Source organism: Panthera tigris, chromosome B4 (genome assembly GCF_018350195.1).
Source record: "Panthera tigris isolate Pti1 chromosome B4, P.tigris_Pti1_mat1.1, whole genome shotgun sequence".
Lineage (NCBI taxonomy): Eukaryota > Metazoa > Chordata > Mammalia > Carnivora > Felidae > Panthera > Panthera tigris.
In genome coordinates, this window is record NC_056666.1 from 37,017,559 (window position 1) to 37,036,679 (window position 19,121).

At 37.9% G+C, this 19,121-nt stretch overlaps 1 protein-coding gene across 1 annotated transcript in view; it reads left to right on the forward strand.

Moving 5' to 3' along the window:
- The window catches only part of KDM5A (lysine demethylase 5A), a 93,698-nt gene that overhangs the window by 25,245 nt on the left and 49,332 nt on the right, over window positions 1-19,121 (forward strand). Inside the window, exons 7-13 of the mRNA XM_042991539.1 lie at window positions 711-802; window positions 1,389-1,547; window positions 3,751-3,870; window positions 4,567-4,725; window positions 13,980-14,161; window positions 16,054-16,216; window positions 17,760-17,879. Of these exons, the coding sequence (XP_042847473.1) occupies window positions 711-802; window positions 1,389-1,547; window positions 3,751-3,870; window positions 4,567-4,725; window positions 13,980-14,161; window positions 16,054-16,216; window positions 17,760-17,879 (995 nt within the window). The remainder of the gene's footprint in view (window positions 1-710; window positions 803-1,388; window positions 1,548-3,750; window positions 3,871-4,566; window positions 4,726-13,979; window positions 14,162-16,053; window positions 16,217-17,759; window positions 17,880-19,121) is intronic.

Sequence of the window (19,121 nt, forward strand, 5' to 3'; positions counted from 1 at the left end):
TTAAAAAAAACTGTGAAGAAAGCCTAATTACTCTCAGCTTAGTATGTTTGAAACTTCTTGTGAGTAAAATTTCTAATGTAAAGGTCAAGTTTTGCTGTTCTATGTACATGTCAATTTGAAAACTCAGTTTAACAAAGGTTGTGTTGGATTTGTTTTTAGTATATATGAATTTAATGAAGTGCTATAATCACAAGTTACATTAGTTATTATCCATTTCATGATATAAATCACAATTCAGATTGTGGACAAGAACTCTGGAGGATCAGATAATATTGTCCCATCACTCTAAAAACATTCAGTGTGATAGGACTTACCAAATACATTATGATATTTATTATCACCCTTTTAAGAATTAAGCACTTAATTGTCTTTTTCATTCTTGTACTTAATGCATTGGCTGGCAGTGATCTGAAAACTAGTCTCAAGTTAGTCCCTGATAAGTACTACATACAGGCAGTATAGAATTAGTAGTTAAGCTCTCTAGAGCTTGATTGCCTGGAATGGATTCCCAAATCTGCCTCTGACTGGCTTTATGATTTTGGGCAAGTTACTTCTCTATACTTTAGATTCTTTATCTTCAATGGGGATAGTAGCATATCTACCTCATAGTGTTGTGAGATTTAATTTAAATAATTTTAAGTAGTGTCTGGTCCAGAGTAAGCTCTCAACATTAGTTTTTACTATTATTATATAACTATTTTTATTTCAAGATGAGGTCTCCCGAAGACGAAAAGTTACCAACAGGTCAGACGCATTTAACATGCAAATGAGACAACGGAAAGGAACTCTCTCTGTTAACTTTGTAAGTGTTCTGAGATGTGTCAGGAGGGAAAGGATTTATTTTTAGTTTTGCACTTTTTTATCTCGTTATGTATTAGTATGCCATTTGGTTAGTTCATTTGGTTAGAGGACTGGATGGTAAATTTAAAGTTGCAGCTTTCGTTTATGTAATGTTAACCTTGCTTTGTCCATTTACATTGACTCTTCCCCTAAGTTATACTCACGTATACCTTGTGAATGAGAGAATAAGAATCTAAATTCTTGAGCTGTATTGTGGACAGTGCTCAGTATTCATTCTCTACAAAGAGTGTTTGTGTATAGGAAGGATGACATGGTGTATTTTATTTATAGAAATTGACTTTCAAGTGGTCTAGAAAGTCTTTCTTTATTCTGATACCTTGATATGCTTTTATTAAGTAGAAGTGCTGAGGAAATTGAGGAGATTTTATGAAAACCTGTTTAAATACAGTCATTTAAAAAATATTCAGGATTTAAGTTATGTGTACTTTTTAGTATACATTATTTTGTTTCAATTAAGGAATTCCTGGTAAAAATTCAGTATTACTTATTGTAGAAAATAGACTTTTATTTTGTTTGTTTTCTAACAGGTTGATCTCTATGTTTGTATGTTTTGTGGTCGGGGAAATAATGAAGATAAATTGCTTTTGTGTGATGGATGTGATGACAGCTATCATACATTTTGTTTAATTCCCCCACTACCTGATGTGCCCAAAGGAGACTGGAGGTGTCCTAAATGTGTTGCTGAGGTACAAGCCTAAACTTTATAGATTCTTTTTTAATTAATAACAATAATATACACATACACACATACAGTAAATCCAATTTCCAAAAGTGCTTGCTTTGTTCTTCAATGTTTAAAATCGCTAAGATTTTTTTTTTTTTTTTTGAGAGAGAGAGAGAGGGCACAGGTGAAAGAGAGGGAGAGAGGGAGGGAGAGAGAGAGAGAGAGAGAGAGAGAAAGAGAGAGGTGGAGCTCATCCAGGGTTCATGTTTTACCTGAAACAGGGCTTGTGCTTACCCGAAGCAGAGCACTAGCTCTCCTGAAGCAGGGCTCGAGCTCACCCAGTGTGAGACTCGAACTCGTAAGCTGTGAGGTCATGACCTAAGCTGAAGTCAGATGCTTAACAACTGAGCCACCCAGGTGCTTTAAAATATCTAGGATTTTTTAAGAGCAATATTGAATGAAAATGTAACAGTTGTATTACGGCAGTTTGCCTTTCAAAAACTTTTTCTGACTATCGGTTAGATAATTCTGTTTATTGGTGTAGGTGAATGATACTCTTGCTCAGAACGTTCATATTCCTGGAAACCTGGCTGGCTCAGTCGGAAGAGCATGTAACTCTTTTTTTAAATGTGTTATTTTTAATTATTATTATTATTTTTTTAGTGTTTATTTACTTTTAAGAGAGAGAGAGAGAGATGCAGAGCATGATCGGGGGAGGGGCAGAGAGAGACAGACACAGAATCCCAAGCAGGCTCCAGGCTCTGAGCTGTCAGCACAGAGCCTGATGCGGGGCTCGAACTCACGGACTGTGACATCATGACCTGAGCTGAAATCAGATGCTTAACTGACTGAGCCACCCAGGTGCCCCTAAATTTTTTAAATTAAAAAAAATTTTTTTAATGTTTATTTATTTTAGAGAGAGAAACAGAGCACAAGTGGGGTTGGGCAGAGAGAGAGGGGGACAGAATCTGAAACAGGCTCCAGGCTCTGTGCTGATAGCTCCAACGTGGGGCTCGAACTCACAAACTGCGAGATCATGACCTGAGCCAAAGTCGGACACTCAGCTGACTGAGACACCCAGGCACCCCTAAATGTTTTATTTTTGAGAGAGAGAGGGAGAGAGAGAGAGAGAGAGAGAGAGAAAGCGCAGGGGAGTGACAGAGAGAGGGTGAACAGAGGATCCAAAGCAGGCTCTGTGCTGACAGCAGCGAGCCCAGTGCAGGGCTCGAACTCACAACCGTGAGATCATGACCTGACCCAAAGTCAGACGTTCAACTGACTAAGCCACCCAGCCAGGCTCCCTGTAGCATGTAATTCTTGATCTTGGGGTCATGGGTTCAAGACCCATGTTGGGTGTAGAGATCACTTAAATAAATGAACTTCAAAAAAAAAAACCAAAGTAGAAATCAGACATAAAGCTCTAGAACTTAGGATTTATGTCTCCAGTTCTCATGTTAACAGGTAAATGGATAGTATCTATTAGCTTATTTAAATTTTTACTTGATTATTCTAAATTATTCTTATTCAAAGATTACATTGACATTATTGTCCTGAAATACCTAATCCATTTGCTTAACAGAATGTTGTGGTAGGATATGGAAGGGAAGGAGTTGGCTGGGTTGTATCTAGGTGTATTCAGAGCTTTGAATTATTATTTGTTATTCTCATGGTTAGATGATTCCAAAGCAGTTATACTCTGAGAATTTGTGTTAAGATACTGGTTAGGGTGATTGGTGGTGTGAAACAACCATTCCTATAGCTAGATATTCTAGCAGTCGAGTGGATATCCCTTTATCCATTATCTTTCCTTTGTCTGTGAACATTTATTTTCTCCATTGCTAAATCCACTGGTAAACTGAGAATGAGTAGCATCCCTGGGCTTGATTGCATGTCAGTAGTCCTCCAGGTGTTTGTCTTGGTGCCGAGCTTAACCGACTGAGCCACCACCCAGGCGCCCCTCTCACCTTGTCTTGGTGCCGAGCTTAATGCCAACTCCAGAGTCTGAAGCTGTCTCATTGCCACCTTCCTACTGGAAGGCTGTGAAAATGCAGTTAAGGTTTTAGAACATTATTTACTGATTTCATATTGCAAGTAATTAATACTTGTTTTGCTAAGGTTGATTGGATTTGCTTCCCCTAGGGAAATGATCAAAGAAGGTAATGCCTGAGAGCCTTAATATTTTGTTCATTTTCAGTGAGTTAATCTTAAGTATTTCTTCTTCCTAGGAATGCAATAAACCTCGAGAGGCCTTTGGATTTGAACAAGCTGTACGAGAGTATACACTTCAGAGCTTTGGAGAGATGGCAGATAATTTTAAGTCTGATTATTTCAATATGCCAGTTCATGTGAGTATCTTTCTTTTAGGTCGGTTTGGGGAAGTCTGAAGATTTATCTGTGTCCAAAGCTTTTGGTTTGCTTTTTACTTTCATCATTTTGTGGAAAATCGGGACAGCATGAGAAAGATGATAGAATATTAAATCTAAAGATAAGGGGCCTGGCATCTGTTTCTATTTTTTTCATTTGCTAATGTGGCAGTGTGTACTCTCCTGTTGAGAAATCTGCTTTGATCTTGGAATTGTTTATTAGCCTTCTGTAGGAAATCTTTTATAGAAAACCATGAAGTATGTGGCAGTTGCTCCTTTTGTTGTTACTTGTAATATGAAGTTTGTTCTTCTCCTAGGGGATCTTGGGCTTTTTAAAATCCTTATCCAAAAAATTTGCCAAAGCTATTAAAGTTCAGCCTTGATTTTTGCATTTCCTTTTTTCTTTCTTGATGTCCTGGGTCATTTTTATATTTCTTAGTTGGAAAACAGTTTACAGAAAAAGGCAGTTCAAGTTTATTATGTTTTTCTGAACATTTAGGTTGCCTTTAGCATTTCGCTGTCCTCATTGGAAAAAGCTAAGAACCTGGTCTTTTCAGCTCTGGAAATAAGACTTTTCATTTTATCATGGGTTTGTGTTCACTTGATCTGCATTTTATGTTTTAGAAGGTTATGGTTATAGTGAGTTAGTAATCTGTAATCTTTGTTTTCCCTGTATAGATGGTTCCTACAGAACTAGTAGAAAAGGAATTCTGGCGGCTGGTGAGCAGCATTGAAGAAGATGTTATTGTAGAGTATGGAGCTGATATCTCCTCAAAAGACTTTGGAAGTGGATTTCCTGTGAAGGATGGTCGGAGAAAGATGCTGCCAGAAGAAGAGGTGCAGAGCAGATAGTAGTAATTCAAACTTAGCCCAAGCTGATTTAGCCTTTGCATAGTAGAAAACTGCCTTTCTCTAATTTTAAGGGATTACATTCATTTAAAATATTCAATCTGTAGGATTTGGACATTATATATTACCTTCAGTTTTAAAAACAATACATCCAGGGGCACCTGGGTGGCTCATTCAGTTAAGTGTCCGACTTCCGGCTCAGGTCATGATCTCACAGTCCGTGACGGGCTCTGTGCTGACGACTCAGAGCCTGGAGCCTGCTTCGGATTCTCTGTCTCTCACTCTCTCTCTGCCCCTCCCCTGCTCATGCTCTGTCTTTCTCTCTCAAAAAATAAACATTAAAAAAAAATTAAAAACAATACATTCAAAGTACCTTTAAAAATTTAACTTTGCATTAAAAAAACCTTTTTTTTTTTTTTTAGTGTTTATTTTTGAGAGAGAGAGAGAGAAAGACAGAGTGAGTGAGGGAGGAGTAGAGACAGGGAGACACAGAATCTGAAGCAGGCTTCAGACTCTGAGCTGTTAACACAGAGCCCGACGCAGGGCTTGAACTCACGAACTGTGAGATCATGACCTGAGCTGAAGTTGGAACACTTAACCGACTCAGCCACCCAGGCACCCTTAACTTTGCATTTTATTATTACTATTATTATTTTTTCTCCCCACTCTCCCATTAGCTTTGCATTTTAAAACCATTTTAGTTTATTTTTATTTTTATTAAAATCTTTTTTTAACATTTGTGCATTTTTGAGAAACAGAGCACAGCGGGGGTGGAGCAGAGAGAGAGGGAGACACAGAATCTGAAGCAGACTCTAGGCTCTGAGCTGTTAGCACAGCTCAGACCCACACACTGTGAGATCATGACAGCCAAAGTCGGACGGATGCTTAACTGACTGAGCTACCCAGGTGCCCCAAAACCATTTTAATTAGTTTAATTTTTTTTTTATGTTTATTTATTCTTGAGAGACAGACAGAGCATGAGTGGGGGAGGGGCAAAGAGAGAGAGAGAGGAAAACACAGAATCTGAAGCAGGCTCCAGGCTCTGAGCTGTCAGCGCAGAGCCCGATGTGGGGCTTGAACCCACCAACTGTGAGATCATGACCTGAGCTGAAGTTGGACACCCAACTGACTGAGCCACTCAGGTGCCCCAACCATTTTAATTAGTTTAAAACTTTGATTCCAGTTAAAAAAATTTTGCCTCTTTGTGTTTGAAGTGATTTAAGATTTTTTAAAAAAGAGTTACATTTCTTGATAGGTTCAAAATTAAGTTTCCTTCAACACCTGAGCAGGTAGGTTTTCAAAGAATGCATTTAAACTGTAATATATATTGAAGTTCTGTCAAATAGGAGATGACCCTTATGTATAAAGCTGAATTAAGATGATCATTCACTTCTTTTTCTCATTATTTTGGTCCTTTTCACTTTTCCTTTCCTTCTATATTGGCAGTGATTAAGAATTTTATTTCCTATGAAAAGAGTTACACATGGTTAAAAAAAAAAAGGTTATATAGTGCAGAAGGATATATAGTTAAAAGAATATCCTGGGGCGCCTGGGTGGCTCAGTCTGTTGTGTCCGACTTCAGCTCAGATCATGCTTCTTTTTATTTATTTATTTATTATTATTTTTTTTTAATTTATTTTTTATTTATTTATTTATTTTATTTTTGGGACAGAGAGAGACAGAGCATGAACGGGGGAGGGGCAGAGAGAGAGGGAGACACAGAATCGGAAACAGGCTCCAGGCTCCGAGCCATCAGCCCAGAGCCTGACGTGGGGCTCGAACTCACGGACCGCGAGATCGTGACCTGGCTGAAGTCGGACGCTTAACCGACTGTGCCACCCAGGCGCCCCCAGATCATGCTTCTTGAAGTTTGTGAGTTCAAGCCCCGTGTCAAGCTCTGTGCTGACAGCTCAGCCTGGAGCCTGCTTGGGATGCTGTGTCTCCCCCTCTCTCTGCCCCTCCCATGCTCATGCTCTGTCTCTGTCTCTTGATAATAAATAAAGATTAAAAAAAAATTAAAAAATAAAAAAGAATAACTATCCCAGTTCTCTTAAGGTTAGTATTTGCAAGGTATATCTTTTAACATTCTTTTACTTTGAATCTGTTTGTATCTTAGAATCTAAAGTGTGTTTTTTGTAGGAGGATATGATTGGATCTTGCCTTCTTAAAACAAAAAATGCTTATTTTTATTTATTTTTGAACACGTTGTACATGTGCGTGCATGCCAACAGGGGAGGGGCAGAGAGAGGGAGAGAGAGAGTCCCAAGCAAGCTCCGTGCTCTTAGCATAAAGCCTAACAGGGGGTTTGAACTGTGAGGTCACGACCTGAGCCAAAATCAAGAGTCGGCCACTTAACCAACTGAGCCACCCAGGTGCCCCGGGATCTTGCTTTTTTAAAAAACCTAGTCTGAGGGTTGCCTTTTGATTGGAGTGTTTAGTGTATTTACACTTAATATAATTACTGACACGGTTGATTCATGTCTGTTCATTTTGTGATTTTGTGTCTCGTGGTTTTTTTTGTTCCTGTCTCTCCTTTGTGGCCTTTTTTTGGTGTTAAACAGAGATTTTTCATAATACCGTTTTAATTCCTCTAGATTTTTTTGTTTTGCATATATGCTTTTTAGTTATTTAGTGGTTCTAGGAATTCTAATATGCATCTTATTTATTTATAAAAGTTTATTTTTGAGAGAGAGAGAGAGAGGGAGGGAGGGAGTACACGTGTGTGCATGGGAAGGGCAGAAAGAGAGGGAGAGAGAGAATCCCGAGCAAGTTCCACGCTGAGTGCATAGCCTGACTCGGGGCTTGATTTCATGAACTGTGAGATCATGACTTGAGCCAAGATGAAGAGTCAGGAACTTAATTGACTGAGCCACCCAGGTGCCCCTTTTGCCCCTTTTTAACTTTTTAAATGGTCTTTACACAGCCTACTTTATGTTAATATTGACCTAATTCTGGTGAATATAGCAACTTTTTTCTTCATTTCCCACTGTATTGTTATACATTATGTCTACATATTGTATAAACACGACAACACAGCAATATAATTATTACTTTAAACCATCTTTTTTAAAAAGTTAAGAGAAGGTAAAAAATACACATATACTCTTTTACCTATTTACTCACAAATACACCATTTCTGATGCTCTTCATTTATTCCTGTGGGATCCAACTTACTTTTTCAGGTCATTTTCTTTCAGGCTGGAAGACTGCTTTTATTTGTAGTATGGGTCTGCTAAGGAATGAATTTTTTTCAGTCTTTGCTTATCTGGGAATGTTTTTATTCAGGCTTTTAGTCTTTCAGTTGTAAATGCTTCTCAGTTTTTTGTCTTGTTCTGTTGTTTGACTTTAGTTGATTTATAGTGCCTTAGAAATGGCTGTTTTGATAATTCTGTCCAGATTTATCTTTGTTTTTTGTGGAGGGGAATTGCCCAACCTCTCCATATTGCCACTGCTGGAAATTCTTTACAATTAAAAGTCTCCCTCCTACCCAGATCACCAATGTAACAGAGGAAGACACTATTTCATCTTCTAGCTGTTCTTCAGATACAGTGATCTATGCAAGCATTTTATTTATTTATTTATTTATTTATTTATTTATTTATTTATTTTTAAAGTTTATTTTTGACAGAGAGAGAGAGAGAGAGACAGAGCATGAGTGGGGGAGGGACAGAGAGAGGGAAACAGAATCTGAAGCAGGCTTCAGTCTCTGAGCTGTCAGCACAGAGCCTGATGCAGGGCTCGAACTCACGAACCAAACCGCGAGATCATGACCTGAGCCGAAGTCGGACGCTCAACTGACTGAGCCACCCAGGCGCCCCTCTATGCAAGCATTTATATATCACACATGCAGAATTACATATTCTTTTTAAAAAGAAATGGAGTATACTACTTACGTGGTCTTACCCTTTTTGTTTTTTGTTTTTGAGTCCCTTCAGGCCCTGTTCAGTCCATCCTAATTCCTTATAGCATTACCTACCCAGTTTATTCATGGTACCATCTCATTGGATATTATGCCAACCAGTATCTGAGCACTTAATGTGTGCTGAATTAAGTTTTCATTTTGTTTCATTTCTTTATGATCAAAAGTTACATCTTTTGGTTTTCTTATTATTTTAGCCTTGTTATTATATTTTTCCTTCTGCGTAGGTAGAGTACAGGTTGGAATAATCAGGTTAGGATAATGTAGATTAGAGAATACACATTGGGTTTTACCAAGGGAGAAAGAGAATGATTACAATAGATGGAGAACATAGATAATACACAGATGGTTTGTTCAGTATCACTGAATTTAATGTGGTTTTTATAGGTGTAAGGAAACACATCAGAGTTTCTTTATACCCTTCCTTTGCCAAGTGGTGAGCAATTACTGAATTATTGGGAAAAGACTTTTTCTGTCTTTTTCTGAATTTTGTTTCTGTTCTGAATTTTTTTTTATTAAAAAAACTTTTTTTTAATGTTTATTTATTTTTGACAGAGAAAGAGACAGAGTGTGAGCAGGGGAGGGATAGAGAGAGAAAGAGACACAGGATCTGAAGCAGGCTCCAGGCTTCAAACTGTCAGCACAGAGCCTTACGCGGGGCTCAGACTCGTGAGCCGCGAGATCATGACCTTAGCCAAAGTTGGACACTCAACCGACTGAGCCACCCAGGCGCCCCTGTTCTGAATTTTTAAGTTGTTCTTAAACAGATATTTATATCTTCTGATCTTAAAAACAAGGTCACAGAGATTTTAAAGATTATTTTAAGTGTTAAACCTAAGCACCTAATATTAATAATACAAATATTAATCTTTCTCCATGTTTGAGTTTTAAATGAATATTTATCTATTTCTGCTTTTGCTCTATTCACCTTCATGAATGTGGAGAAATGCTGGGCTGTAACCAACCATAGTATAAAGAGACAGGTGATACAACTTTTTTTCTAGACTGGATCGTGGATTTGCTCTTTGTTTTCCAAGCAGTAATGTTTTTCACAGGATACTTTTGTTGTGTTTAAAGATAGAATGAGAGGACTTCTTTATTACAAAAGGATTTTAAGGACTAATTAGAGTTTGTGTAAAACCTTCAGACTTTTTATACTTAATATCAGTTACGGTAAAGTTACTGTACTAGAATAGCAGATAACTACCAACATTTCACTAGGCGTTGTACATTTGTGTTGAACTTCTGCATGAGATAGCTCTCAGTATCTGATAGCGTATTTCTCTGGAGTCATAGTTTACTGGAGAAGTACTTCTGAAGTTAATATATTGTCTTATGAATACAATGTGCTCTACCAACAGGGCTTCTAAGGAATAAAAATAGGCACAGAACTTGAAAACTTGGGAACATTTTTTTGTTCTTGTCCTTGGCTCCATATTAAGTCATCGACTAAATCCTGTTAGTTCATTTTTCATTATTTTCTGTAGGACTGGCCTCTTTTCATACCCACTACTACCATCTTTGTCTAGGTCCTGTCACATCATGTTGGGATGATTGTCATAATCTTAAATAATGACCACTCGTGTTTGGAGTCCCCAAGACCATCTCCAGGTTCATTGATTTTCTGGGAGGACTCATGGCTATGATTACTATAGTGAAAGAATACAAAGCAAAATCAGCAAAGGGAAAAGATGCATGGCCCAAATCCAGAGAAAACCAGGTAGAAGTGTCCAAGAGTCCTCCTAATGGAGTTACATAGAAGGCACTAGTATCAAATTGACAATGTGTAGGAAGTATTGCCTACCAGGGAAGCTCATTAGTGATCCAACTCAAGGTTTTTATTGGAGGCTGGTGACCTGGGCATCCTCTGCTTAACACATACTATAAAATCCCAAACTCCCAGAAGGAAAGCAAGTGTACATAAACCACATTGTATGGTCTAGGCATCATAAATCACTCTTTTTTATTAGCGTAGGGAGCTGTTTGCCATGTAAGTTTCCACATACCAGCCAAGAGAACTTTAAGTAGGCTTTTTGAAGAATAGTAGTCTTAGGCCTGTTATGTTAACCAGATTTTCTGCTTACTGCTTGTCTCTGCAGTCATTTTAAATATATTGCTTTGGGGCGCCTGTGTGGCTCAGTCGGTTAAGCGTCCGACTTCGGCTCAGGTCATGATCTTGCGGTTTGTGAGTTCAAGCCCCGCGTCGGGCTCTGTGCTGACAGCTCAGAGCCTGGAGCCTGTTTCAGATTCTGTGTCTCCCTCTCTCTCTCTGACCCCCCCCCCCCCCCGTTCATGCTCTGTCTCTCTGTTTCAAAAATAAATAAACGTTAAAAAAATTTAAATATATTGCTTTTACTTAACATGTTAAGGTTGAGAGGTCTTCTGGAGTTCATTATGCAGTTCTGTCTACTTTTGTTTATGTTTGAAACTTTCCATAAACAAAAGTTTAAAAATATTTAAGATACTATGTTTATACTGTTTCATTTTTCAGATTCTGTTTTATTTCTTTTCTGAATATAGGATAAAACCCAAGCTTCTTAATTTAAGGTTAAAGGTCCATTCTTCTTTTCTAGTCTTATTTCCTGTGTTTCTGAGTATGACTAATTTCAGTCTTCCCCTTCACCAGCCAGGACAGTATATATTCTTTCTGTCATTCATTGTCACATCTTATCTATTTTTCTAAGCTTTACTCAGGTTCTTCTTTTCTATAAAGTTTTCCTGGGGTGCCTAGGTGGCTCAGTCGATTGAGCCTCTGACTACGGCTCAGCTCATGATCTCGCGGTTCACGAGTTTGAGCCCTGCATGAGGCTCTGTGCTGACAGTTTGGAGCCTGGAGCCTGCTTCAGATTCTGTGTCTCCCTGTCTCTCTGCCCCTCCCCTGCTCACACTCTGTCTCTCTCTGTCTGTGTCTGTCTCAAAAATAAACAAACATTAATATTAAAAAAAAAAGTTTTCTTAATGATGCAAACCCACACTAATTACTGTTGTCCTCTGAAGAACTAAAGAATTTACTCTTTTATCTGTGTTTGGAGTTTCATGTGTATACTGTTGTCTTGAAACTTTTTGTATGTAGGTCTTACCTCTTCAACTAGATTGATTATGTTTTCACACAACCAGCTGACCAACCAACTAAAAAACATATTGAATAGTATTTTTTGAAAACCTTTTTTAAAAAACATATTGAGGGTATGAATCATATTTCATTACTATTTCTTGGTTTTTAATTTTTTTTAACGTTTATTTATTATTGAAAGACAGGAAAGACAGAGCATGAGAATGGGAGGGGCAGAGAGGAGGAGACACAGAATCTGAAGCAGGCTCCAGGCTCCAGGCTCCAAGCTATCAGCACAGAGCCTGACATGGGACTTGAAGTCACAAACTGCGAGATTATGACCTGAGCCAAAGTTGGATGCTTAACCGACTGAGCCACCCAGGCGCCCCTATTTCTTTACTATTTCTTAATGGCATTCCTACTTATTTTTTTAATATTAAATACAATTTATTGTCAAGTTGGTTTCCATACAACACCCAGTGCTCATCCCAACAGGTGCCCTCCTCAATGCCCATCACCCCCTTTCCCGTCTCTCCCACGCCCCATCAACCTTCAGTTTGTTCTCAGTATTTAAGAGTCTCTTATGGTTTGCCTCCTTCCCTCTATGTACCTTTTTTTCCCCTCCCTTCCTCTCCCCCATGGTCTTCTGTTAAGTTTTTCGGGATCCACATATGAGTGAAAACATAATGGTATCTGTCTTTCTCTGCCTTATTTCACTTAGCATAATACTCTCCTGTTCCATCCACGTTGCTACAAATGGCCAGATTTCATTCTTTCTCATTGCCAAGTAGTATTCCATTGTGCATATAAACCACATCTATATCCATTCATCAGTTGATGGACATTTAGGCTTTTTCCATAATTTGGCTGTTGTTGAAAGTGCTGTTATAAATAAACATTGGGGTACAAGTGCCCCTATGCATCAGCACTCCTGTATCCCCTGGGTAAATTCCTAGCAGTGCTATTGCTGGATCATAGGGTAGATCTATTTTTAATTTTTTGAGGAACCTCCACACTGTTTTCCCGAGTGGCTGCACCAGTTTGCATGGAATTCCTACTTAAACCTATGATGGACTTTCTTATTTTGTCCTCTGTGACTCTTAACTACATATTTATAGTTTCCATTTTTTTGTGCTACAATGTGGATGATATCCTCAAATCTGACTTCTAGTTGACACATTCTGTCTTCAGCTTTGTCATTGGCTGTTAAAGCTCTTACTTTGAGGGTTTTATTTTTTCAACTCTGTATTGTGGAAAGTGCACATAATAATGAACTTTCCTCCTTCCCTCAGTACCTGGCATCCACGTTTAGCGGTTTTCGACTACCTGATAGAAGGCAGCTGGGTTCACTTTCTTCTTTGTGCGTTCAGTCTGTTGTGATGTTACATATCATGTATCCTCTGGAAAATTCACACTACATCCCTGTAAGAATGAGTGTAAAAAGGCAAATAACATCTTAACAGTTCCTATGAGCATAGTTTGACTTTGCATAGTCCCGGAAATAGTTCTGGGTTCCCTGGACCCCACTTTGAGAACTGCTCCCAGCAAGGATGATAAGCACTTTAAGGCTTCATAATGGTTTCAGGGTAGGCTTTTGCAACTCAGTGTCCAGCCCTTATATCCAGAGAAGCCTCTATGAAAACTCAGTCAGTAGCTTTCCTTTTTCATTCTGCCTTTCTTTCCTTTTTCTTTGTTTCTGGAAACTGGAATTCTTTTTTCTTTTGAGTTCATCTATGAAACAAATGTTTTCATTATTATAATTTATCCAGTATTTCTAGGTGGGTTGCTAGTGGGGGTGGTAATGGTGACTTTCTGTGTCATCTTAGTCTTTGCTGTTGGCATAAATGCAGGATTACATATCGTAGTATTCTGTTTTCACAATATCTGGCACCATGCTATAAATATTTGGGGAAGTTACACTACTAGGGATAAAATAGAAATATAATACTGTCCTATTAAAATGAGTCTCACATAATTTTATAGTAGTGTATTTGAGGGAGGAGTAGTAAAAAAAATTGCTTATATGCTTCAGAATAAACCAGAGGTATTTGAAATAACTAAAGGGAAATCTAAATGCCACCTAGACAGGAGACAGGATTGAATAGGTATATGAGTTACATGTTGCAGAGAGCAAAGAGCACGATTCTATGGACTAGATTATTATAAATATTATATACAATTTTTACCTTATTTTAAAAGACTCCCTTGAAATTTCTATTGGGCACGTGTCATTTCTGATCTTTCATTTACATCTTTTTTTTTTCTTTATAGGAGTATGCACTTTCTGGTTGGAATTTGAATAATATGCCTGTCCTAGAGCAGTCTGTTCTTGCACACATTAATGTAGACATCTCTGGTATGAAAGTGCCATGGCTGTATGTGGGAATGTGTTTTTCTTCTTTCTGCTGGCACATTGAAGATCACTGGAGTTATTCCATCAACTACTTACACTGGTATATATGATCTTTGTTATATGTTTAGTTATCTTTTTAAAGGTGTGATATAGTATTAGGTGATATGTTAGTAAGAGCTGAATTTAAAAGTATTTCCTATCCAAAGTAGGGTAACATATTGAGAAGTGTAGAGGTCTAAGGATATGTATATCTCAGATACCTTCCCTTTTAAAATATGTGCATGCAGCAGAGCCTAGAGTTTTATTTTTTTATTTTTAAACTATTTATTTTTGAGAGAGAGAGGGAGAGAAGAGAGAGAGAGCAAGCATGTGCATGAGCAGGGGAGGGGCAGAGGGAGAGAGAATCCCAGGCAGGCTCCACACTGTCAGCGCAGAGCCTGATTCGGGGCTTGAACTCATTAACTGTGAGATCATGACGTGAGCTGAAGTAGGACGCTTAACCAGCTGAGCCACCCAGGTACCCTCAGAGCCTAGAGTTTTAGACCAAATGATACTTATTTGGTGTACATGAATATTACTTGGTGTATCTTTTGATATTCAAGGTAGAATGTTCAAAGCGTGTATATAATTAAGATCTGACTAAACCTTCAGTATTGGAAATTATCAAATGATTTTTTTTTTCGTTTTGATAACATTTTCCCTAAAAATGCCTGTTACATGTGTATTCATTAAATTTGTTGGCTGAATTTTTTTGTATCTCCCCCATAGCTTTTATTTACTTGCCCAGTTCCTTGTCCATTATTATGATATCAACTATATGATGTTTTTTTCTCCATTTGGAAGATACTACTCAAATCACTCTTTGCAGTGGAAAACTATAGTGATTTTATTTCTCTGCTTTATCACAGTGCTGTTTAATATGATAACTGCTAGCTAAATGTGGCTATTTAAATTTGTTAAGAATGGGGCACCTGGGTGGCTCAGTTGGGTAAGCATCTGACTTCAGCTCAGGTCAGGATCTTGCGGTTTGGTTCGTGAGTTTGAGCCCCGCATCGGGCTCTGTGCTGACAGCTCAGAGCCTGGAGCCTGCTTCGGATTCTGTGTCTTCTCTCTCTGCCCCTCCTTGACTTATCCTCTGTCTCTCTCCCAAAAATAAATAAACATTAAAAACAATCTTTTTTTAATTAAGATACAATTAAAAATGTAATTCCTCAGTTACAGGAAACATATTTCAAGTGCTTTATGGTCACAGGTGACTAGGGCTGTATGTATTGGTTAGCACAGCTATAGAACATTCTCATGATTATAGTAAGTTCTGTTAGAGACAGCACTGTGGATTGTATTAGGATTAGGAAATGCAGCTATTTTATAAATATAGTATGACCCGTTAAATCCATTTCCTAGGAGTACAGTTTAGTATTATAAATGAACTCTAGTCCGCTAAAGTCTGGTACATTAATGGGGCCAGTTTGGTCCTTAAGATTTATAGATAGAATTCTTTAAGTTTTCAACAGTTTCCAGCCTTGCCTTATTTTGTTGGATAGTAAATCAACTTAATGAAGTTATGTAAAAGTAGTCTAGAGAGTACTGACTTTGACTTTGGTCGTTGTGGGGATAATTGGAATGTCCAGTGGACTTGAAATCAAGGTACCATGTCAGTATCCTTTAGAATGATGTTGGTTTTTCGGATAGGATCTTTCCTGTTTGAAATACTATTTATTGATCCACCTTAAAGAGTTCATGTGCTTTGAATTGCTTTTCTAATAGTAGTGATAAGTATGTGCCTGCCTATTTATATACTCTTGCCTTACCTTCTTTATGAACAATAGCTCATCAAACAATAGATTTATGAGTTGGTTTGCCAGGATTCAGGGTATATAATCTATGACCATGGGACAAACAAAATTAATTATAAATTAGTGGATTTGCATGAGAGACCCTGGCCTCATTGGTACCATGCTCACCTAGTTAAACAGTTGTTTCTTTTGCTAGGGGGGAACCAAAGACCTGGTATGGTGTGCCATCTCATGCTGCAGAACAACTGGAGGAGGTGATGAGGGAGCTGGCCCCTGAGTTATTTGAATCCCAGCCTGATCTCCTGCATCAGTTAGTCACCATCATGAATCCCAATGTACTGATGGAGCATGGTGTGCCTGTGAGTCTTTTCGGGTCTCCTTTTAGTATTTTTACTTTAAATTTATGTTCGCTTTTTATTAGAATCACAACATATGCTTTGTTTTGTAACTGGAAGCAAAAGATCATGTCATTTTCTAGCCAAATTAGAATTTATATTCTGAAGGGAAGAACATTTTTTTGGTTAAGAGGTGTTTTAAAGTATTCATCATATTTTATGTATAACTACCTATGAAAATAGTCTTCTGTTTTCAGTAAACCATTATGTCCTGGTCTTAACAAAAATCTTGTATTCCTTATTAACCTTGTTTAGTCAAAGTGTAAGTATTTTAAGTGATAGTTGTAATAACTAATGTCTATCCTTTGGAGATCATTTTTCATGTGAAGATTTCACAGCCTCTTTTTATATGCAATAATGAAATATACTATGGATACTTTTTTTACTTTTCAACTTGGTTTTGATAATGATTATTAAATTTAAGCTACTAATACCTGATAAGGTATAAATTTAACGGATTTGCTGTATATATTCAAATATTCATCACACCCTTAATGAGAAAGTAGTTTGAGTAATAGTAGTGTTAGTTTGTCTTTGAAGAGTGAATGTGTACTAGAATCTGGACTTTTTTTTTTTTTTTAAGGTTTATTTTTGAGAGAGAGATAGGAGCGCAAGCAGGGAAGGGGCAGAGAGAAAGGGAGACGGATAAATCTAAAGCAGGCTCCAGTCTCTGAGCTATCAGCACAGAGCCCGACATGGGGCTCGAACTCATAGCTGTGAGATCATGACTTGAGCCAAGGTCAGATGCTTAACTGAGCTGAGCCACCCAGGTGCCCCAAATCTGGGACTTTTCTAAAGACATATAGTATTATTATAAAACTAAGTGGGATTCAGGAAAACTGATTTTGGGGATATTTCCATATTACATATGAACTAATTAGTTAATTTCCAAAAAATTATCCAAGAGTAGGAGGAAATTCCATCCTTTACCATGATTGACAACACAAGGATAAAGGGAATAAAAGAAAAAATCTCTTAATTGTAAAAATTTTGTCAAGTTTCAGAAACTGGTAGTTCAGTGAGTAACATTTCTCTTTGAAAATTTGTCTCATACTTTCTTTTTATGAATTATTATAATTTGTTATCAGGGACTATTTTAAGAAGGTAGAGTTCTGGCTGCTGCTTTTTTTTTTTTTTTTTAAATTATTTTTGGTAGAGAGAGAGAAACAGAGCATGGGTGGGGGAGGGGCAGAGAGAGAAGGAGACACAGAATCTGAATTAGGCTACAGGCTCTGAGCTGTCAGCACAGAGCCTGATGTGGGGCTTGAACCCACGAACCGTGAGATCATGACCTGAGCTGAAGTCAGACACTTAACTGACTGAGCCACCCAGGTACCCCTCGGGCTCCTTTTTAAACCCTGATATTGTCTTCTGATAGGTGTAAATGAATGCTTTTCTGTTTTTAATTTTAGAAAGTGCTGCTGAAAGTGACTGATAAAATCTGTTCCCCTTTTTTGTTGTTTTTATTTTGTTTTGTTTTGTATCCCTGTTCCCACTTTGCATTTAGGTGTACAGGACCAATCAGTGTGCTGGAGAGTTTGTTGTGACATTTCCTCGTGCCTATCATTCTGGATTTAACCAGGGCTACAACTTTGCTGAAGCTGTGAACTTCTGTACTGCTGACTGGGTCTGTTCTATAGCAAGTAGCTGTTGTACGTCTACTAACACCCCTGGAAAATGCATCTTAGTTGCCATATTTGCTTAGCTGGGGAGGGGAGGATTCATGAATATTTCAGTAGAGAGTAGAGTGGCTGTTATAATTTAGAAAGTTCAGTTAGTTTCCATTATACTTTCTATTTGGAAGATTTTATAGTTCTTATCCATTATTTTCCCCATTCTGTTTGAATTTTAAATGAACAGTTGATATTTTTTGAATCTTTCTTTTCTGAGAGAATATGGTTCCTCTAGTCTTTGCTTTATCTGAGCAACTTATGGATTTTATAATGACAACCAGATCTTTTTTTTTTTTTTAAACGTTTATTTATTTTAGGGAGAGTGCATGTGCACTAGAGCCAAGGAGGGGTAGAGAGAGAGGGAGACAGAGGATCCTAAGCAGGCTCCGGGCTCCGTGCCAACAGCAGGGAGCCCAATGTGGGGCTTGAACTCACGAACTGCAAGATCGCGAACTGAGTGGAAGTTGGAGGCTTAACCGTCTGAGCCACGTAGGTGCCCCTACAACCAGATCTTTTTAAGAATTAATTTTACCGGGGCATCTGGGTGGCTCAGTCGTTTAAGCGTCCAACTGTCGGCTCAGATCGTGGTCTTGAAGCCCGTGAGTTTGAGCCCCGTGTCAGGCTCTGTGCTGACAGCTCAGAGCCTGGAGCCTGCTTGAAATTCTGTGTCTCCCTCTCTGTCCCCCCTCCCCCCACCACTATACTCTCTCTTTCTCAAAAATAAATAAACATTAAAAAATTAAAAATAGAAGAATTTTACCCATATTTTCCAATATTTAGCTCAGAGTTTTAAAATATCCCTTTATTATTTTCCTTTTTATAGACAATTAGTTGATTTTACTCTTCCTGCCATTTTGTTTTTTTTATTCCTTTAAAAAATTTTATTTTAAAAAGTTACTATGATATTGGGATCTCTGTTGATATACTTTTGTTTAAATGATAATGCCAGTGATTGCTCTTTTGCTTTTTTGTATGAGGTAGATATCAAAAAGTAATTAGATATGATTATGTCATGTTGGTTGGGAAAAGACTGCAAATTTATGATACACCTTTGACTTTGTTTTTCCTTTAGTGACACTTTTCTGTCTCTCAGCATTTGGGGCGATATATATATATATATATAAAGTATCTTTTTTTTAATGTTTATTTATTTTGAGAAAGAGAGGGAGTGCATGCATGTGTGCTAGCTGGGGAGG